Source organism: Brachypodium distachyon, chromosome 5 (genome assembly GCF_000005505.3).
Source record: "Brachypodium distachyon strain Bd21 chromosome 5, Brachypodium_distachyon_v3.0, whole genome shotgun sequence".
NCBI classification, from domain to species: domain Eukaryota; kingdom Viridiplantae; phylum Streptophyta; class Magnoliopsida; order Poales; family Poaceae; genus Brachypodium; species Brachypodium distachyon.
Window position 1 is genome coordinate 27,414,261 of NC_016135.3, and position 21,826 is coordinate 27,436,086.

Below are 21,826 nucleotides of genomic sequence, written 5' to 3' on the forward strand. Positions count from 1 at the left end.
TTTCTCTGCCCTTTTTGTATTCAATCCTGTAATCATAGCCCAGTAACTTGATCAAAAGTTTATGTTGAATGCCTTGAGTCAATCTCTGGTCATGAATGTACTTCACGCTCTGTTGGTCAGTTCTGATTATCAGTGTACTGTGTGCAAAGTAATGCTTCCATTTCTTCAGAGCTTCTAAAATAGCCACTGCTTCTTTGTCATAAGTAGACATACCAGCTGCTTTAGGGCCTATAGTTTTGCTCATAAAGGACAATGGCTTTCCTTGCTGCATCAAAACATCTCCAATGCCAAAACCTGAAGCATCTGCCTCTAATATAAACGGTTGTGTGTGGTCTGGTAGTGTCAGGACAGGGGCTTGTGTCATGATGAGTTTAAGCTGCTCAAAAGCTGCTTGCTGTTGTGGTTGCCAACTGAATGAATCTTTCTTCAATGAATCAAACATGGGCCTACAGATGATACCATAATCCTTGATAAATCTCCTGTAATAACCAGATAAACCCAAGAAACTTCTGAGTTCAGTCTGATTTTTAGGTACTGGCCAGTTGACAATTGCTTCTATTTTGGCAGGACCTGTGGAAACTCCTTGTCCAGTGATAATGTGACCCAAGTATTCCACCTGTTGCTTTCTTTTGGCAAATAGCTTGTTAACCAGTAAGGCAGTAAAGATCTGTTGTAAGTGTATAAGGTGATCAGCTAAGCTAGAACTGTATATAAGAATATCATCAAAGAAAACCAGAGCACATTTCCTTAAAAATGTAGCCAGAACTTGTTTATAAGTGCCTGAAATGTGGCTGGTGCATTGGTGAGACCAAATGGCATAACCACAAATTCATAGTGACCTCTATGGGTACTAAAAGCTGTTTTGTGAATGTCATCAATGTGCATCCTAATTTGGTGGTAACCAGAACGAAGATCTATCTTTGAGAATATAGTGGCTCCATGTAATTCATCCAGCAAGTCTTCTATAACAGGAATTGGGTTTTTTTTTTTGATTGTTTGGCTATTGAGCTGCCTATAATCAATACACATGCGCCATGTACCATCCTTCTTCTTAACCAGAATGGCAGGAGAAGAGAAAGGACTCAAACTGGGTCTAATGAGGGAAGAATGAAGTAGTTGTGCTACAATTGTTTCCATGGCATCTTTCTGATGGTGTGGAAGTCTATAACCTCGCTGATTGACCATTTTGTGCTCAGGTACCAATGGAATGGTGTGACCAATAGATCTGGTAGGAGGTAGTTCTGTTGGCTCTACAAACAGTTGTTTGAACTTGTTCAGTAGAGATTGTAGTGCTGCAGGGGGTGGTGGAATGCTGTGTTGAGCATAATCAACATGATGAGTATATAGCATAAAGCTCCACTAACTCCTTTGGTTAACAGTTTCGCCAGCTCGTGAACAGAGATAATACAGTTTCTCCTTGGAAGTGTCTCATCTATAAAAGTGACCATGTCACCTGAATGTAATGTAACTGCCATCTTCCTGATGTTATAATCCATCCAGATAGGGTTGTAAGTACACAACCAATCAGCTCCAAGAATGATATCATAGCCAGTGAGTGCTAGAATTCTGAAATCTGCACGAAATTCAGTGCCCTGGATTGTATAGAGACAGTTAAGACACTGGGAAGTGCTCCACAAAATGCCACCATTAGCAACTCTAACTTTTGCAGGTTTACTTGGAGTTAACTGACAGTTAGCTTTCTGTGCTATATCTGCATTCAGAAAAGTCCCACAACTGCCACTATCCACTAGTGCTGTCATCACAGTGTTGCCAATCTTTACCAAGAGTGTAAATGTTTGACGGCAGCTTGAAGGATACCGGTTCGCCTCTTTTAAGTGATGCCTTTGCGTTAACTGAAGATTGACACCTGAATTGAATGTCTGAACTTTGGTTCCTGACAGGCGCGGAGTCGGGAAAGCGCCGGAGGAGCGACGCGGGTCTCATCTTCGTCCTCCTTCTTCCATTCGTCCCTAGACTGTAGGAGATGTTCAGCCCGAAGGATGCACACCACCTGTTCGACAAATTGCTTCACCTCGACGGCAGTGGCAGACGCCGTAGCAGCACGGCTGGAGGCGGCTGTACCCGACGAGCTCGTGTGCGCTCTGGACGCGCCGCATCGGCACTGGACCGGCCGTGCACGGGCGCCCGTGGGCGAGCGCCTGCTCGCTCTACACGCGGCGTATCTTGGGCGGGCGTGTCGCCTTGAGGCGGTCGTACTCGTCGCGCATGTGGGCGAGCTCCTCGTCGTAGGTGACCGAGAGGAGCACGTCATCGTCGGCGGCTCCCGAAATGAGACCTCGCCCCCGACGTACCGGATCGCGCCGTCGGGGCCGGAGGGCAGGAAGCGGCCGCCGGGGCTGCACATCATCCTCAGCCGCGCAGCAGTGCCCGAGACGCCGCTTGCTCGCTCTGCCCCCATCAGAATGTCGACGGTGTCGCCGGAACCTGGGAAGGAGACGGAGATGCGGACCACTTCTGAGGCGGTAGCGGGGTCTGGACCTTCCTGAGCCGGAGCAGCTCCCTCCAGCGGCTGGAGCACGTGGTCGCCTTGGGGGAGAACACGTGCGGGTCGAACGCCTCCGCCATGGAAGAAGGCCGGAGCGTCTTCACCAGCTCAGGCGTCGCCACTGGGCACTGGGATCTCCGCCGCCAGCGCGCTGTCCAGCCGCTCCTTCTCCGGCCAAGCGTGGTGGCAGTCCTCGGCCAGCTATCGCGGTCATGGTTGGATGAGATGTCCACTTTGGCGGCACAGTGGCACTGACAGGTGGGTCTTCTTGTCAGGTTTTCAATCAAAACGTGTTTAAGTTACAAATTAGTGCGCGGGAGTACAACGGTCCACAAAAGTGGGAGTGATTTGATTTTTTTTAAAAAAAGTGGTTTTCTTAGAAGGTTCTCCTAAATGTGATGGTTTTGCGTAATTTTCTCTAAAATTATACATCGGCCAACGGTAAAAATAAACCGAAACGTAGTATCAATGGACCGCAATCTACAAATATCGTCCTAAAATTGAATGAGTAGTTCTTTAGATCTTTTCAGCACCTCATAATGTTCATTTCAGCAAAATTCTGTTTACAGACAGGAAAGACAAAGATTAGGCACTCACAAAATTGTGATGATGATAATTAAGACCCCACCACTTCTCTGTCTTTCTCCGTGAATCTTCCATACTGGCTTTTTTTCCTTTTTCTCCTCATTTTCGAAAAGGAACACAATTCTCCTGGCCTCTGCATCCCTAGATGCACACAGCCATAAACATTTGATCCATACTAGCTTTGGTAATATGAACATTTCTAACGCTTCAATGGATACACAGGTATCCAAGCCACGCGTAAAAACCATCAATCAAACACTCTGATCAAGCTCATCTCGACCTCAACCTGGATCTCCATCTCCTGGTGTCCTGCGGCCTCAAGAGCTGCACAGGAGCTGCCGGGATCCGGAGCCACCACTCCCTCAGCCTCCTCAAGAGCTTCTCGCTGCTCTTCTTCCTCGCCGGCATGTGCCTCGTGTACGCCTCCACGACAACCAGCAGAACGATCCTCCTGAGAGGCAGGAGCGCAAATGCCGCCGCCGCGACGAGCATCGCCACCGCAACCTTGTTCGTGCTCTATGATATGAGCAAGCAAGAATCATCTCTCAGATTGCCCAAGTTGCAAGAATTATTGTGCGGAATAAATGTGTTGTGAAGTTCAGAAGTCATGGTTGGGAGAGACTTGGAGACCTGAGGGAATGCAGCGAGCATGAGGGACCGGAGCTTGAGGAGAAATATGTTCCCGGCTTGGACGTGTGCCTCCAGCTGCGAGATGGCCTCCTGCAGAGCCAGGAGCTGCTCCACGGTTCGTCGCCGGGGAGGAGTCGTGACTTCGAATGCTCCGATCATCTGCCTGTTCCCATGGTGCTTGTTCCATAGCATGAAAGCAGTGCAGCCCAGCAAAAGGCCGGGAAATATGTACCATATCCAGCCTCTGCATGTTCAAAGCATTATAAAGAGTGTTGACGATTTTGTTTTGCGGAATTTATATCGAGCGAACGTTTGCTCTTTAGTCTCTCGGAGTGAAGAGAGAGCAGTTTGTAGCTAATGATAGAAATGTTCTTCAGATAGACCACGGATACTTGTTACCTGTAAACTATGTAAAGGAAACAGAGCAAGAAGACGTAGGACTTAAGTGGCTCTTCCCAGTCGGCCAAAAAGCGGAGCCTTTTGCCAATTTCAATCAGAGGGAATAGCAGTTCCTGCATGTTTAGGATGTAATCTACAAACATTAGCAATCTTCCGAAAGCATGCCTTTGCAGTTAAGAATGATATCTCAGGCTTCTGCATGTCTGCAGGTCGTTGGTGCTGCTGTTATATCTTTCATCAGATTTTCAGAAACTTTCAGTGCAAGAATTCAAATCTTACCTTGAGAACAGCTACATTGGTGTCAATGTCCTCCACCTTGACTTGATCGAGCGTGGCGCGCGCCGCCTCCACTCTGTCGGAGTACCCGACGGACCGCTCCAGCGCCATCTGCACCGAGCTGGTTCCACCGGTCTGCACATCTCTGGCAGAGAAGTCCCTCTCCTCAGGATGGTCCTCCTCCTTGAGCTCCAGCAACCCCATCCTCATCAGCGTGTGCGCCGACAGCGGGAACGGGTCGTCGGGACCGCCGACCAACTCATCGCTCCCTCTGAACCTGGAGCAATGCTGCTGCTTCAGCTGGCCGTGTAACGCCTCCAGTATCTTGTCACCTTTGGGGAGCTTCTCTGCCAGGTTGAAGGCCAGGGTGGTCTTGAAGTAGGCCGGCAGGATGTGGAACCCTTCCTTCACGGTGCGGTACCGGAGGATCCCCAGCGTCGCCACCGACAGCGCCTCGGCTCTCTGGAAGCTTGCCAGCTTGTACCTCCTGATGAACTTGTGGGCGTGCAGCACCTCCTTGATGATCGCGAACCAGTAGTCCCTGCGGCTGTGGCCTTTGAATTGGGGGAACTCGAAGAACACCGGCTCGCTTCTGTCGTCGAATCGACCGGGTAGCAAAACCATGTTAATAACCAAACTTGCAAGAACTTAGAACTTAAAATTGCAAGATGATCGTTGTTCCAATGATCGATCAAGTGACACGGGCTCACTCACATGGAGCTAGATTTGTACATGACGGCCTTGTCGAAGAGGTGAGCGCCCCACGGCCCGGTGGACTCACGTTTGACGCACTGCTTGAGGTCCTCGGCGAGATCATACACGACGGCGTCGCCGTAGGAGAAGTCGACGCCGATGGGCTCGAAGTACAAGGAATGGTTCGTCAGCGTGAGCCTCCCTGCGGATCATATCAGCTTAGTTAAAGACCCTGGGGGGCGAAGCAAGCATCCATTGGTCCAGGCAGCACCCACACGCACAAATTTACCATATATAGGGAGAAGGTGCTTAACCAGGCCACGTGGACGTCCCGATGTGCTGGAGGACCGGCTTCGTCGTGGCGGCGCCAAAGACGTCGAGGACCACCTCGCCGTTGCAGAGCTCGAGCCGGGGCGTCTTTTGCACGCCTCCCGACATAAGCTTCGTGGATTGGAGCACCCTGGCAGATTTGCATCAGAATTATTAGTTGCCACATATTGAGCGTGATCAAAGAAAATACTGAAGTTTTTGTTTCAGGGATGAGGAAATGTGGAATGCAGGTACATACGTGTCCAGGCTTTTGAGGTACTTGTGGTAGATGAGGAAATGGAGGCGGCCGCCGGTGGAGTTTGTGAGCGCGTCGAAGAGGTTGCGGACCGTCATCGGGTGCGCCACGGCGGGGCAGGCCGGCGCGATCTTCGCAAACGCCTCCGGCCCCACCGTCCTCCTTCCATCAACCTGAAATGTGGCCACGAACGAAATCTTTCTGATCAGTCACAAATATCCCTCTGGCAAGAAGAAGACCAAGAAAAAGAATTTAATATGTGCAGAGGAAGAAGAAGCAGTCAATTGATGGAATGAGTGAAACCTGAATGGCCATCTGGGTGGGGCTGGAGTAGAACATGGATGTTCCGTCGTCGCCGCCGTCCACATCGCCGCTGCAGAGGAGGACGCTCTTCTACATACACACAAACATGATCAAATCCTCGAACATCAGTGGCCAATTACAATGAATGAATCAATTGGATCATGATCAGTGATTGAAGCCGAACAAATTAACAAGAAACCTGGAGGTCTGCGTCGGTGTCGGGGTCGGGGGCCTCCCAGGCCAGCATCATGTCGTAGGTGAGCGAATGGAAGCCGGCGTCGCCCACGAGAAGGTCGTCGTGCTGCCGGCGCCGGGTCTCGGCGCGCAGGGCCATGTACGAGCAGTACTCCACCAGGCTCCTCCCGCGCGCCAGCGCCACCGGCTCCTCCGCCTCCGGCGCCGGCCCCGGCTCGAACCGCCGCCGCAGCAGCTGCTCCGCCGGCACGCCCGCGATCCTGCGCGCATTCAGGGCAGCATCCATGACAAAATCAAATCCTCCATTAATTCATCTGTTGACAAGACAAGAATCTTATCAATTGGACGGACCGGGCGCATCGGTGGACGAGGGAGATGGCGGCCGGCGAGAGGGGAGGATCGTTGAGCGACGTCGACGAGGACGGCGGCGATGGAGAAGCGGCGGCGTCCGTGGCCGTGGCCATGGCCGGCGGCGTGGGCGAGGGGTGGCGGGAGAAGAGGCCGTCAAAGAGGCCCATGGTCCTTGGAGGAGGAAGAAGCGGCAGGCATGGTTGTCGATCGGCCGTTTTGGGTCGCGGCGGGGACGAAGCACGCGCGCCAGCAAAAGATGGCTCGATCTGGCCGGGATGCACTTCTCACGGACGGTTTTGGGTTGGTGAATTGCTTTCTTTTCTTTTCCTCGTCCTCCATTGTCCTGGCCGAGGTTGTCCGGAGTTAGGTTGGGGTTTCCAACCAAAGCAAGCGAAGCGACCGAGGTTGCCGTTGCTTGGAAAGAAAAAGGCTCATACCCTGTGCGTGTCTCTGCATCCACGCCAAGCCACTGCACTTGTTGTTGGTGCTGACTGCATTGCAAAATCTTTTCTGCCTTTGCAGGATATCATCGGTGACGACGACGTGGACCTGATGATGTCCCTTGAGTAGTTTTGTTGTTTTCTTAGTCCTTGTAATCTGTTTCCTCTCCCTCTCTTGTGTTTTTTTTGTGTGTTTTGTTGTTCTTTCGTGGGGTCGATCCTCTCAAGATTTCTATCGGCAATAAATGTTTCGCTGCGGCTGTTCCGTCAAAATGGTTTATTTTTGAAATTGCATCAGATGTATGTTTTTTTTCCGGGGGATGCACCAGATAAATGGATTCCTATTGGGCCCGTCCATCCGTGCCAAACATGGCCTCTTAGCCTTTTGGGTTCGCAGTGAGATTAACACAAAAATATTCGTACTGGGCCAGCCCTTTATTAACGAGCCTAGACACGTGTGAGTGGAAGCCGGTGGTGTAGCACGTGCACGTGCACCCAACTTGAGGGACGGGATTTACAATACTCACAAATCATCGTCAATTGCCACATAGAAAATGTTATAGTAGTGAAGGACAAGGAGAAGGTTGAAAGAAACCGTTTGAGGCTGAGAGTCTCAATTGCCACAGTTAAATGGCTTGCATTTCAAGCTTGTGCTTTTACAGGGCATGATGAGAGACCTCAATCGAAGAATAAAGGGAATTTTCTTGAAATGAGAGACCTTCTTGCTGAATTCAACCCTGAGATTGCCAACGTTGTGGGTGGGAATGCTCCATACAATGCAAAATACACATCACCTGAGATTCAGAAGGAGCTCCTAGGTATGTTTGCATGCAAAATCAGGAAGCATATTCGTGATGAAATTGGGGATTCTAAATTCTCTATTTTAGTAGATGAAACATGTGATGTATCAAAGAGAGAGCAAATGTCACCGGTTCACAGATTTGTTGATAAAGGTGGTATTTTACAAGAGGGATTCTTTGACTTGATACATGTGCCGAACACAAGGTCTTTGACACTAAAGCAGGAGTTGAGTTTTGTTTTATCAAACCATGGTTTTGATATTCAAAACCTTCGAGGACAAGGTTACGATGGGGCTAGCAACATGAGAGGTGAGTTGAATTCTTTTCCTAAAAGAATGCCCATATGCTTATTATGTCCATTGTTATGCCCATCGCTTGCAACTTGCTCTAGTTGATGCGTCCAAAGAAGTGGTCCCTATTTCACAATTCTTTCAGAAATTGATTTTTGTCATAAACACTTGCGACTCCTCTTCAAAACGACATGACGAGCTTCATCACGCCCAAGTAGTCGAACTAGAAAATGGAATCTCTAATGCTAGCATTGAGATGGGTCAAGGGGCAAATCAGATCCGTGCACTTAAGAGACCGAGAGACACGATGGGGTTCTCATTTTGCTGCAGTTTATAGCCTTATGAAGATGTTTGGTGTTGTTTATACTATTATCCAAGATATGGCTGCTGATGGATCACTTGGGTCTATTCGTGCAGATGCAGACACTTCTTTTGGCTACATGTCTTCATATGAGTTCATATTTATCCTATGTTTGACCAAGGAAATATTTGAGATAACTGAAATGCTTGGCCAAGCTTTCCAGAAGAAGTCACAAGATATTGTTAATGCTGTTCGTTTAGTGTCGTCGACAAAAGAGTGTCTTCAGCAGCTGAGATCACATGATGGCTACCAAGAATTTATTGATCAGGTTATTGAATTTTATGTAAACCACTCCATTGACATTCCTGACTTTGAGGACACATACATCCTTCGAGGTGGTGGTGCATGTCATCAGCTTGATCAGCTCACCAAGGAGCATTACTTTCGAGTGGAAAATTTTCGTGCAACACTGGACACTCAACTATTTGAATTAAATCGAAGGTTCACTGAGAAGGTAATGGATCTTCTATCTACTAGTGCCACCTTGATTCCTAGAAACAAATTCAGAGGATTCAAAGCTAAAGATACATGCGAGATGGTGACAAAGTATTACCCAGCAGATTTCCCCCAAGATGTTTATGCATTGCAACAACAACTAAACCATTTTGTTGTGGATGCTTCCAAAGACGAAGAGTTAAAAAATATATCAACCTTAACTGATCTTTGTCGATGCCTTGTGGAGACAGGAAGACATAATATCTACAATCTGATTGAAAGGTTGCTCCGTTTTCTCGTTACTCTTCCGGTTTCTACGGCAAGTGCTGAACGTGCATTTTCTAGTATGAAGATCATTAAAACAAGGTTGCGCAATAAGATGGACGATGATTATCTTGCCAATAATCTGTTAGTTAACATAGAGGGTGATATTCTGGAGACATACACCTATGATGATGTCATTGCAGATTTCAAAAGAAAAAAAGATCGGAAAGCTGACTTGTAGTATCAAGTATTCAAGTATGTATGCAGTATGCCTGAACTTGTCTAGCTGCTGGTTTAGCTCCTTAGGTAGCATCTTTTGGTATAGCTTCTTTTGTTTGTAGTAATATTATATATATGTAACTAATGAGAACAAAAAATTTGAGGAACGACAAATATGCTATGAAGTGGTATGATTGAGAGCAAATTTTTGTGTTCTCTTTTAGCTTGGCCCGCCCAAGAATTTGTTCGTAGCTCCGCCGCTGATCGTCAGAGAGCACCCCCTCTGTCTCGTCGTGACAGACGAGATTAGTTTGTTTGCCGTTGCATTTTATGATTCGCTGCCAGCTTGCTGAGGAAAGTGCATGCATGTGCCGGCCGGGGTTCTCTATGCATGGCGTCGTACGTGTGCATTGCACATTTTTCTCATTATATTTATCTATGGAGTACTAAGTACTTAGCCGTATGAAAACCATGATATTGAGTAGGACCAACAATCAAGTCACAACTGCAAAATCAACCCTTCGCCCCACTCTAACGACGCCGAATGGGAAAGATATAGGCATACTTGTCCATGCATCTCGAACTATGGCCCTGTTTGTTTGGCTTGTGCTTCAGCTTTTGGTGCTTCTAGACCTCTAAAAAGCACTTCTACCGTTTACACATGAAGCTGAGAAGCACGTCCGGACCGCAACAAACCATCCTCCACTGCCGGACGAGATCTCCAAAAAGCTACGCCCTCAAGGAGATCACAATGTTTGAAGGCACTGTCGTTGATCTCCAAAAAGCTACGCCCTCAAGGAGATCACAACGTTTGAAGGCACTGTCGTTGTCCAATCAAGATTAACCGAATATGAGCTTTCGCTTGGAGAAATCTTGACCGCGCGCCAAGGACGAGATGCAACTATGTTGCACGACAACATCTTCAAGAAGGCAGCGTCGTCTGAGGATGCCAACGTCGGTGAAGGCTTTTCCCCGCAATCACTGCAAACCCACCGTGGACAAAACACAAAAAATGAACAATTAACAAGAAGCATCGGGCCGTGCTTCAAAATTTGATTCCGACCTATTGACAGTTCCATAATTTGATTGCTTTTAGAATCAGCATGTGTGATCTCCTACAGATCGTCGTCGGTACTAGATATGTTTTGTTCCATCATTAAGAAGCACATATCTAAGCATTAATTACGAGTACAGATTAAGGATTAGATAGGCGAAACTACATGATAATGGACCTCTAAATTAGATTGATCATGTTATAGCGCTGCAACATCACGGGCAAATGCCAATCCGAAAAAAAACTACAAGAAGCAAAACAACAACAAAACAGCTGCCGCCTCCGAATAGCGGAACCATGGGGTGGGTGGGCCCGTTAGCATACACATTTCTTTTTTTTTCTTTTTCTTTTTGAAAGTGTGCATTTCTTAGTAAGAGGAAGCAGGTGATTGCTTTTTCACCGTCTTACAGATACAGGACAGAGCGATTCATTATTCACCCTTGGGCCGTCCCCCTATAAGAACCGATTCCCAGAACCCCGTCTTGCTCCCGAACACAACCGGCTCTCGGTTTATTCGATAGAGGAAAGGAGATGGATGAGAGAGGAGTACTAGTTGCTTTTACCCTGTGCAAGTTCAGGAGGTCCTCGGCCGGGGGGGGGGGGGGGGAGCCTCATCTGTAGAATTTAGGGCGTGAACTTTAGAGGCTGGCTACGATCAAGTTTGATTGCAAGGGGTGGAGCGAATGCAGCATCTTAATTTTACCTGCTTGAAACAGCGAAATCTCGCATTTAGACATTTTGCACTAGTAACATTTGTTTGTCCCTTGCAATACTAAAAAGTACCGCATCAAGGCAAATCAAATCCCCCCGCGTTACATCTAGAATCATTGCGACGACATACGAAGTACATGAAAATGCTTCATTTCATTAACATAGAAAAAGTTTGGGTGTCATTTTAGTACGTAATAAAGAAGAACTTTGGTGACTAGCTAATTAGAAGAAAGCCAGATAAATAAAATTGTCACACCACGCCCGCAATGCCGGCCGCCATAGAACATGACCACATTCGAGACATAACCAGTCGACGTGCATGTGGCTACCAACATATATACACTCAATGTAGAGATTTTACGGGCGGGGACCCTAACACCTACTCTTAGGACCTTTGTACACCTGCGCTACTTGGGATACCACACTCACTAGAAGGGAATCCAAAACTTTATTTACTCTCATAATATTGGTATAACACTCCTTTAGTGGCTACCTCGTTACTACACAACCATACTACTTCTTCTCGGTAGCTCACACTTTTATTAGTGTGTTCCACTACTTGTTGTGGTGCTTGTGGTACAACTCATGCAGAGGGGAATCACCCCTATTTATAGTTCTACAAGAGCATGTGGTACATTTTACTACAATTTTCTAAAATACTCTACATGTACTTAGTTCTAGAGAATTCTCACTTATTCTTAAAAGTTACCGTAAGATCTTTCCATGGTAGATAGCAACCCTCTTCAAGCAACCTCTCAAACCTTATAGAATATTCCAATCTTCTCATATTCACCAGAAGGCTCCTTGTAAATATTTCTCCTCCAATAATCCAAAGTATTCTAAAATCTTCTCAAATATGCATAACTAATTTCCAACACTATTCAATTATCCAGAGTATTTCAGAATATTTTCAAGTATGCATTGTTATTTCTCAACACTTCACGCAAAATGCCGAGACGAAAACTGATTGACGACTCGAGATTACCTGTATTATATATGCGTCATCGTTATCACACGTAACTCCGAGTGAAAACTGGTTAAGTGAGATTGCCTGTATTAGGCGTACTGCGTCTGCACTCTGCACGCAGCAATGAGCAACAGCCTGACTCAAACCGAGTGCACTTCACGTGCAAGGCATGCAAACAACAAAGACTCCAACTAAGTCAAGATTAGTGCTATATTAATGGGTCAGCATACAGCGCGACGGTCCCTCGTTAGCGCGCTGTAGCGACGGCCAGAACGCGCTGCTGCGCGCATCTGCTGCATGCTTCCATCCCAGGTTTAAAAGCACTCCCGTTTGGTTGCTCGTTGAACTCACGATATCGTGATTTAGCTCCGGCGCGCCGCGCACGTGACTACTTGCAGCCTAACGAACCTTTTCTTTTCTTTTCTAAACACACCGGTAGGGACACCTGTAGACTTAAAAAGTTCTGAAAATATTTTTGACTGTTCAAATCCTCAAAGCATCATTCCATAACGTGTAAACAAAATATTTCAGTCAAAATTTAACATCGGCAAATTGCATCCTGTACAGAGTACAAATGCCATCGCTAATTAACACAAATAACCGTGTCAATTTTTTAGGTCAAAATCTACCACCCACCATCGCATTATGTGTCTCCGATACTCCAAATCGAGCTACCACCTACGTTCAGAACGAACCCACACAAATCATGTCTTTTTGTCACCCCCTAAAGAACATAAATTGACGCACCTAGTGAACAAAATTTGCCGCCCTACTAAACAAAATTTGACGCCATTAATGAACACATAAGCCATGTCTATTGATTTCGGTCAAAATCTGCCACCCACTACTATATCTCGCATCTCCGCTCCAACACACATAATTTAAATGGACGTCCGTTAATACAAATTGCCACCCATAATGAACAGAAATAATCATGTAAAAAATATTTGGTAAAAAATCTAAGCACCCCCAAATTGTCACATTAATGTATACAAATTGCAACCCACAATGAACACAAATAACTATGTCAAAAGGAATATATTTCGGTCAAACCTAACACCCGCAAATTGCCACCCATAATGAACACAAATTTCCACCCGTAATGAACATAAATAGTTATGTTAAATAATAATATTTAGTTCAAAATCTACCACACGCAAATTGCAACTCCTAGTTAACACAAACTGCCATCCCTAATGAACATAAATAATCATCTACACCTTGTTTCGGTCAAAATCTAAGTCCCATAAACGCATATTGCAACTCCTCACTCTAAATCAAGCTACCACCTCCATTAACATCCCCGCAAAAACTTATCCCGTTGTCACCTCGTAAACAAATACAAATTGTCACTCTTTAGGAATACAAATTGCCACCCCTAATGCAGAAATTGGCATCCCTTGATGAATATAAATTCTCACCCCCTAATGAATAAATTGCCATCTTCTAATGAATAAAATTGCCACCCCTAACGAACACAAACTGACATACCTAATGAATACAAATTGCCGCCCCACACGAACACAAATTGCCACCCCCTAATGTGCCGCCCCTCAGGAACACAAAATGCCATCCCCTAATGAATACAAATTGCCGCCCCTCACGAACACAAATTGTCATCTGTAATGAACACAAATAATTGTGTCGATCCATTTTAGTCAAAATTTACCACCCACCAGCGCATCCCGCATCTCCTCCACTCCAGAATCGAGCTATCATCTACATGCAAAGCGACACCACACAAATCTTATCTCCATGTCGTACCTAATGAATATAAATTGCCAACCTTAATAAAAGCAAGATGACACTCGTAATGAACACAAATTGCCTCCCGTAATGAGCACAAACTGCCAATCGCAGTGAACACAAATAACCATGCATTTAATTTACGGCAAACAAGTTTTGCGGTACCAATTTGACATAGGCAGAACAGATCCCTTACACTCGGTATGTAAACCTTTCACAGGCCGGTTTATAAGCGCGAAACCGTAAATTTAGGCATTTACAAATAGATTTCAACTACAATAATCTGAATTACAACAATGATTTCATAACCAACCTAAGAAAATCGAACAAATCCACGCACAATTATCAATTGGTAGACTAAACAAATTAGCAGCACTAGCAAAATGGTTAGGACGGATGCTGTATTAGCTCTGAAAACAAGAGAAACAACTGGCCCGAATCATTTCGAACAAAGAACTAGAAGAACAGGAACCCAACTCAATCTGACACAAAACCAAATCAATCGGGCAAACAATGCATACTTCAGTCGCAAAATAATTCCAAAGCTAGCATACACAGGAAGTCAACTGCACTGCGCTGGAGAACCAATTAATCGGACAGTGAGGACAGAACCATGGCCGCGATCTCGCCGGAGAACAGAGAAATCCATACTAGAACAATCGATCCCGATTCCTACCTGCCCCCTCGTCCCGTGACTGACTCCTGTCGTCAATCCCGCAGAGCACGCGGCCTTCTCCACTTGTTCTTCCTGCGGCTCGGGGCAGCGCCCGGCGGTGGGGCTCGGGGTGGCGGCGGCAGGGGCAGCGCCCGATGGCGGGGATCGTGGCGGCGCCGTGCCGGCTGGGGAAGCGTGCGGCCACGGCGGGGACGCGTCAGCGAAATGCCGCGAGAGGAAGGGGATGGGTGGATGAGCACGCTGGCGGCCGGCGCTCACAGCGCGTCGCGCAGAGAGGACGTAGAGCGAAGGTTCGTTCATTATAATTCCCGTATATTAATTGCTAACAGACACGCGGCAAAAAAAAATTAAAATATAATTGAGAGTATAAAAAACGAAAATCTAAACCATCGAACAATTACACCATAACAAATCCATTTAATAAAACTAGTATATAGAGCTGTAAATGTTGGCAGTAGATTATAACTTGGTCAAATTTTAAGAAGACCTGATCGATTTAGCTTGGACAGGGTGTTTAAATCAAACCGAGTCCGTCTAGTAATGCGAGATTATCTCACCGTGTACGAGTCATATAAATGCACGGCGCTAGCTGTAGGCAGGTACATGCTTATATATCTAGCTGTCCATGGCGATCCAGCTTAATTTTGAACATACAGCGCCGTTGATCGATCCAGCTGCTTTTGAGCCGTTGATCGATCAAGAAGAAGAAGGGGCCGGATCGAGAAAAGATGGCCCCAAACAGTATTTTCATGGGGGGACCTGGTGACTTTCGGGCATCGGAGGCTCGGCGACCGCGGCCTAGCAATTGCAAACGACTTGGTGGACACGTACACGGTGATGCTCGTGGACGGCTGCGCCATCGAGAAGAAGGCCGCCGAGCTCCGTGTGGCCGACACGAGCCACCTGCACGTGGGCCAGGCGGCGGCCAGATCGGCGTGGTCACGGGCGTCGCCACGGCGCTCGACGTGTACAAGCGCGACGACGGGAGCGGCATGGTGACGGAGCTCATCAAGGGCGTGCCGCCTCGGCGACCTCGTGGTGTCCGGGCCGTGGCTGGGCCGCGTCGTGGAGCTGCCGGTCGATGTCGACGTGCGCTTCGACGGTGGCGCCGTGTGCCGGGTGGAGGACGCGGAGTCCAAGCGGCTGCTGCTGGACGACGATGGCGACGACCTCCGCTGCCGGCACCAGATGAACTGCGTCTTCTCCCCGGGGCAGCTCGTCAGCGGCGTCCCGTTCAAGCAGGCGCCGTGGCTCAGCTGGGGTCGTCGTCTTCGGGTTCCGGGCCGTGAGGAAGCCGTAGGCACCGTCGTCAAGGTGCGCACGTCCGGGGCGCTTGTCAGCTGGATCGCGTCGAGGCACGGCGGCACCGGCTTGGACGCTCCTCCTCCTGCATACCAAGACCCCAAGAATCTCGCCTTCTTCTGCTCCGCCTCCGATTGCTGCTGGGGCGTGGCTGACCAGTGCTTCTTCCTCCCGCCTACAGCCACCATTGATGATGATGCTGCAGATGCGAGGCCTGGTTATCGGAAGCACTTCTTAGAGCTTCTTGGGCACAGACGGCGACGGGCACGAGCCAGGAGGAGGAGGGAGAATTGTAAGAGGGAGAATTGTGAGTGGGCAATGGTGGTGGCCAACACGCGCCCCTCCGTGGACGTGCTGTGGCAGGACGGCACGCGGCAGCTCGCCGTGCCGTCCAAGCTCCTCGTCCCTTTCGACATGGCCAACGAGAAAAGACTTGTTCCCGGGGCAGCGTGTCGTCGTCGGCAACGACGAGGCAGGCGTCGTCAGGAGCTCCAATTGCAAGGACCAGACGGTCATCGTGGCGCCGGTGCGCGGCGGCGGCGAGGATTATACAGTGAGCGCGTACGATCTGGAAAGGGACTCGGATCACTCGGCTTTCTACGGAAGCGTAGTACTCCTTCGTCGCCCGTCAGGTACTCTAGTATCAACCCATAACGACGGAATTGCTGGTCCGGTATTACTACAAGCTGGCAACAGCAACAAGACCTACCATTGCACAACAAACTTACGATAAAATAAACTTTTATTATGAATATTCCAAAGACTTACGAAGTGCAATGTCTCACGACACTGATACATTCAGAAATCAGAAGAAGAAGAAGCAGCAGCAGCCACAGTGATCGATCTATGTGGTACACTGTCTGCTCAAGTGGAATATCATTAATATGCAGGTGTTGCCCCATGAGATCGTTCTAATCCAGGAGCAGAACTACAGGCAAGTGCTGGATGAGTTGGGCGATTGGGTGGAAGAAGGTGTACTGGTGTAGTAACATTTTTCGTCTGTATGTGCTAATTCTGGAGTACCTGATAGTATACACTCATGATTCTAGGACAATGATCCAGAGGACACAGCCGACGTCGACAGCGACGTGGAAGGCGACGACGGCCCGGCAGCCGCGACACGAAGCCCTACTGTTGCCGTGACAAGGAACGACGATGCTACGTGCTCTCAAGGATCCTTCTGTTCCCCACGTTTCAGAGTGTACTGCAGATCAGCCATCCGGACCACCCCTACCTTGACGTCACGGACCATGTAAAATACTTCCAACGTCTCATATTAAATGATTTTTTATTACATGCATCTATCTATTTAGACGCTTTTTAAACATAGATATATACATTCATGTTTGGATAAATTGAAGTCACATAACGGAGGGAGCAGTATATAAGTTTCCTCGAAGAAAGTGAATAACGTCAGGTAGTTAATTTAATGTTAGGTTAATAAAAAAAGTTTACATGTGGTGCAGTACTGTATCACTTGACTTGAAAGAAGTAAATTAAGTGAGCTAGCGTCTTCTTAATTATGATGATTATTGCAGCTGCGTGGCAGCAACTTCTTTAAATTGATATACACCGTGGTGCAGTACTGTATCACTTGACTTGAAAGAAGAATACAACGGTGTATACAATACACTTGACTTGAAAGAATATTTTGCTGCCACGCAGCTGCAATTACTAGTACAAGGAAAAACGACTTTGTTCGATTTTTCTTTTACAAAACTTTATCACTTGACTTGAAAGAAGTAAATGAGCCTACAATTAACTTTAATAAGCTTATGATAGGAAACATCTTATCGAGTGTAGTACAGATCTAGCTATATCAAACCCTAATTAACCTTTTCAACGAGTTGCAGGGCGGTAGCCGTGGGAAGAGTTGGGCCAAGACGGTGCAAAAGGAATGGAAAATGCTTCAGAACGATTTGCCAGGTACGTACGTACTCCAATATATGAATGACAGTACACAAGAAATGTAGTTCTTCATGTCTCGAGCAAAATGAGTTAACTAAGTTAAATACACCACTAGTACATGAACTCGGAAAACGCACACTTAAACCCATAAATTGGGGCTACTGTGTCACTTTGGTCAAAAAACGGTTCGATCAGTCTTAAACACGCCACGACGGTTTCGGCGACCCTTCACCGACATCCTCTCGTCAAAATTGAGCGTTATGAGCTTGATAGCAACCTTAGGCAAGGCGGCTGCGGCAACGACGTGGTTCTCAAGGCCCCAGGATCCCGTCTGTGCGCGGGCGGCTCGGGCATGGTGATTGTGCAAAAAAAAATTCTGAGAAATTCGAGTAGCAACCCGAAGTCTTGGCGGAAGCCGATGTGGCGTGTTTAAGCCTCGCCGAACCGTTTTTGGACTAAAGTGACACAGTTTAGGGGTTTAAGAGTGTGTTTTTGGAGTTTGTGTACTAAAGTGTTCATTTTTACGGAGTTGATGAACTTGTGGCTCTATGTTCAGAAACTATTTACGTACGAGCGTTCGAGGACAGGATGGACAAGCTCCGGGCGGTGATGGCGGGGGCAAGCGGGACACCGTACAGCGACGGTCTCTTCTTCTTCGACCTGCATCTCCCGCCGACCTACCCGGCGGCGCCGCCTCAAGTGTACTACCACTCGTTCGGCCTGCGTCTCAACCCCAACCTGTACGAGTCCGATACGGTGTGCCTGAGCCTGCTCGGCACATTCGACGGCGAGGGCACCAAGGTCTGGTCGCCGGCCACGTCAAGCCTCCTCCCGGTCCTCGCCTCCATCAGGGTCTCGTCCTCAACGACCATCCTTACTACAACAAGGCCAGATACGAGGCCCAAGTGGGCACGCCGGAGGGTCACTGCAACGCGCTGCCCTACAGTGAGAATGCTTACCTGCTCACCCTCCGGACCGAGCAATTACCACTTTCGCCATCGAGGGAGGTTCATGCTCAGGCTATGCGAGGCGTTGCAGCTGAAGGGGAGAGTTGTCGGCACGCTCATCGGTGATGCTCATGCCATTGATCGGCTGAGCAGGGAGGGGTCGTGCTCTGCCGGGTTGAAGCTTGCTCTTGCCAACATGGTGCCGAGGCTCTTGGCAGCCTTCATAGAGATCGGCGCTGAGGGGTGCCAAGAGTTTCAGGAGCCACAATGTACTCTCGGCGACGCTCACTAGAGAGATCCATCTGTTATTCCAATGTATATATCTAAAATTAAGTCCTTAAAATTTGATCAATTTAAGCTACCGTAGACAAATCTACTAACATTTACAACTCGATCTATATTGGTTGTATTAAATCTGTCATGGTATATATCTTTGCAGTATAACTATTTGATGATGTGCATATTACGGGTGTGACTATATCTCAAGTATACCTGGGCATGGGTGGGCCGGCCCGGCCCGAAGCCCGACGTCCCGGGCCGGGCTCGGGCATCCCTTTTCAGTCCCAAGCTCGGCCTGAAAGCCCAAAAAAGCCCGAAATGACTAAAAACGGGTATTTTTTAAGGAAAAATAGGTATAAAAATCATTTATTTATTTCGAAAATAATTATTTTAATGCTTAAATAGCCTATTTTCGGTGTTTCGGGCCGGGCCGGGCTCGGGCTTCAGGTTTGACCGTCAGGCTTTTATGAAGCCCGGCCCGGCCCGGGGTTTGCCCAGGTATAATCTCAAGTATATCTCAAGGACCCGAGTTTTAAGCAAAAGGATCAAATCTAATTGGTGTTGTCGATTGCTGACCGAGCATTGTTGCACCTCTGAAGTGGTGTGATATTAGGTTTTTATTGTCGGCCAGCGGCGGTGCCTCAACTCTCAAGTGCGATGGCGGAACACCGGCCGGCCACCCAGCCCCGCACACGACGGCGCGCTTCACCTTGACCGACTGAACCGTCCTTGACCCCTCCCCGCTCCCATGTCCCATGCAGTGTCGGATGGCCGCCCGCATCTTGTTATTTTGGGATCACCGGATCAGGATATATCAGGAGTTTTGATCCTATCTTGATAGTTGATACCTTAGCGATCTTGTACAGATCGATTCCAAAAATACAGATTAACAAAATAAGAAACTAGTGATAATTATGGTTTTGCCCCTAGCGTCCCTAGTTTTTGAAGATGGCACTCTGTGGAATTGTGTTGGAGTACCAAATAATATTAGCCATTAGATTTGGATAGATAGACGGTCCATATTTATCTCAGGGTGCCGTAAAAGAGCTCTTAAGCAAAAGTGGATCAAATCTGATCGGTGTTGTCGGTTGCCGACCGAGCATTGTTGCGGTCGGCCTTCCGGCACATCACCGAGGGGTCTGACCAGTTTGAGGAGCTACTAGAGTCTCGTTGCCGTGTGCAGATGTGCCGCTGTCACGGTGTAATTAATTAGCAACATTTTCCCACTCACTTTTATTTTCTGCAAAGTTCCTTTTCAGGCAACTCAAAAATTGAAAAGTTCCTCTTGCATTTGGAGGGCGATTAGGGTTTTCTTCGGGGGGTTTTTTACCGGAAAACAGTAGGAGAGGCTCCTATGATATATATTAATTTTACAAGGTTCTCCCAGAAAGCTCGATCTCTCTGCAGCTAGCGGTTCATGCATATATGTCTAGTTCAAAAATTATCAGAACCAGTGGGACTTTGTAGCAATCTGGCATGCAGAAGCAGGGGGCCGGTGTTCTCCCAGAAAGCTCTCTGTAGTGTAGCTAGCGGTTCATGCATGGTTCATGCTGCCGCTGCATGCTTGCTGTGCCGGTCCGGTCCACTCGATGATCCACGGCGCGCAGGCACGCGCCTCGCGCTTGGCACCGAGATCGGGAAGGAGGTGGTTGCGCCACGCCATGGTCGCCGCCCGGGACGCTCTTCCGGCACTATAAGTAGGCGCGCCCCCAAGACCTCGCCAGCAGCAACTCACTGACTGCTAGCTCCAGCTCGTCCAAAGCTCTCGCAGCACTCACGCGCCGATCCAAGGCTAGCTAGATCAGAGATCGGTCTAAGCTTAGCTAGCTGCAGAGGTTGCTACTGCTAGCTAGCTAGCTCGTCCGGCCACCATGTCTCGCTCCTCGGTGCCGGCAGCGGTTCTGCTGCTCCTCGTGGCGCTCGCGGCGGCCATGGCGACCGCCGCGGCGGCGATCGAGCCGCAGGACGACGAGCATCCGCTTCTTCACGAGGAGCCGCAGGACAACAAGCGGGCGCTGCTGCTGGACGAGCTCGTGGAAGCCGCCCGCGCGCAGCAGCAGCAGCTGATGCCGCAGATTAAGGAGGAGCCGGCGGCGCAGATGGCGTGGGCGGAGGCGCTCACGGCGGTGCAGACGGCGGAGAAGAAGGACGGCGGCGCGCGCGCCTCGCTGCCGGCCGGGACGAAGCCGGCGATGGCGGCGGCGATCTCGATCCAGGGCGGCGACCCGGGGTCGGTGCCCGCGGCGAGCGGCGGCAACGGCAAGGAGAGCGGGGAGCACGGCAAGGAGGAGGGGAACGGCGGGAGCAGCAAGGAAGGGGAGAAGTCGGCGTCGGCGTCGGCGGGGGCGGGGAAGAGCTGCCTGAGCAAGGAGGAGTGCCACAAGAAGCGGCTGCTCTGCGGCAAAGGCTGCACCCTCTCCGCCCACGCCAAGTGCGCCGCCAAGTGCTCCAAGTCCTGCGTCCCCACCTGCTAGGCCGCCGCCGACCATTTCTCCGGCCGTCCGGCGCCAGTATCTAGGCTCTCTGTTTTGGTCAAAGGAATAAGGGAGGAGGAGACCGACGGGGTACTTGCTCTGCAGTAGTTGCCTCGGTCTCTTCCGGTACTCACCGTGTTCTTCGTTTGTGTGTTGTGTTTTGATTGATTCCAGATGGTGTTTGTGTTTAGTTTAGTTTCGGTTCAAGTTATTTCTGCCTATGTTGTCGGTAGGTCAGTCAGGCAGGTCCTTCCCTTGGTTGTGAGGAATTTGGATGGAAGTTGAATAAGAATGGAACAGTTGTTTGCTGGTCAGCTCATTTTTCTTCCAAGCAGGGCGATGAGCAGTTTTTTAGTATCTTCAGTACTTGAGTGACACAGAAGAGGCAGAGAGCATATATGTATGTTGTTCTCCAGAATTTGGATAAGATAGAACATATGATGTACTGTT

General features: G+C 48.6%; 2 protein-coding genes and 1 pseudogene across 2 annotated transcripts; 2 read left to right on the top strand and 1 right to left on the bottom strand.

Annotated features, from left to right (window-relative positions):
• Positions 1-3,001: 3,001 nt before the first annotated feature.
• On the bottom strand, positions 3,002-6,961 carry LOC100839158. The gene is made up of 10 exons (XM_010229038.3): positions 6,504-6,961; positions 6,157-6,412; positions 5,958-6,047; positions 5,658-5,827; positions 5,404-5,549; positions 5,111-5,291; positions 4,400-4,988; positions 4,121-4,233; positions 3,722-3,965; positions 3,002-3,607 (listed from the first exon to the last, which is right to left on the bottom strand). Exons 1-10 carry the CDS (start codon positions 6,668-6,670, stop codon positions 3,362-3,364), a joined length of 2,202 nt encoding a protein of 733 aa, XP_010227340.2. The 5' UTR covers positions 6,671-6,961; the 3' UTR covers positions 3,002-3,361.
• An 8,045-nt stretch (positions 6,962-15,006) lies between these two features.
• LOC100839771 lies at positions 15,007-18,921 on the top strand (annotated as a pseudogene).
• Positions 18,922-20,357: 1,436 nt separating this feature from the next.
• Positions 20,358-21,695, top strand: LOC100840073. Its single transcript, XM_014895787.2, has one exon. It carries the CDS (start codon positions 20,774-20,776, stop codon positions 21,374-21,376), a length of 603 nt encoding a protein of 200 aa, XP_014751273.1. The 5' UTR covers positions 20,358-20,773; the 3' UTR covers positions 21,377-21,695.
• Positions 21,696-21,826: the final 131 nt, after the last annotated feature.

Excerpts from the sequence above, each read along its gene's own strand:
- LOC100840073 (XM_014895787.2), top strand. The coding sequence starts at position 20,774 with ATGTCTCGCTCCTCGGTGCCGGCAGCGGTTCTGCTGCTCCTCGTGGCG.
- LOC100839158 (XM_010229038.3), bottom strand. The coding sequence starts at position 6,670 with ATGGGCCTCTTTGACGGCCTCTTCTCCCGCCACCCCTCGCCCACGCCG. Across the intron at positions 5,292-5,403 it reads CGGGACGTCCACGTGGCCTG|GGAGGCTCACGCTGACGAAC; the intron begins GTTAAGCACCTT and ends TATGATCCGCAG. Across the intron at positions 4,234-4,399 it reads CCAATGTAGCTGTTCTCAAG|GAACTGCTATTCCCTCTGAT; the intron begins GTAAGATTTGAA and ends CTAAACATGCAG.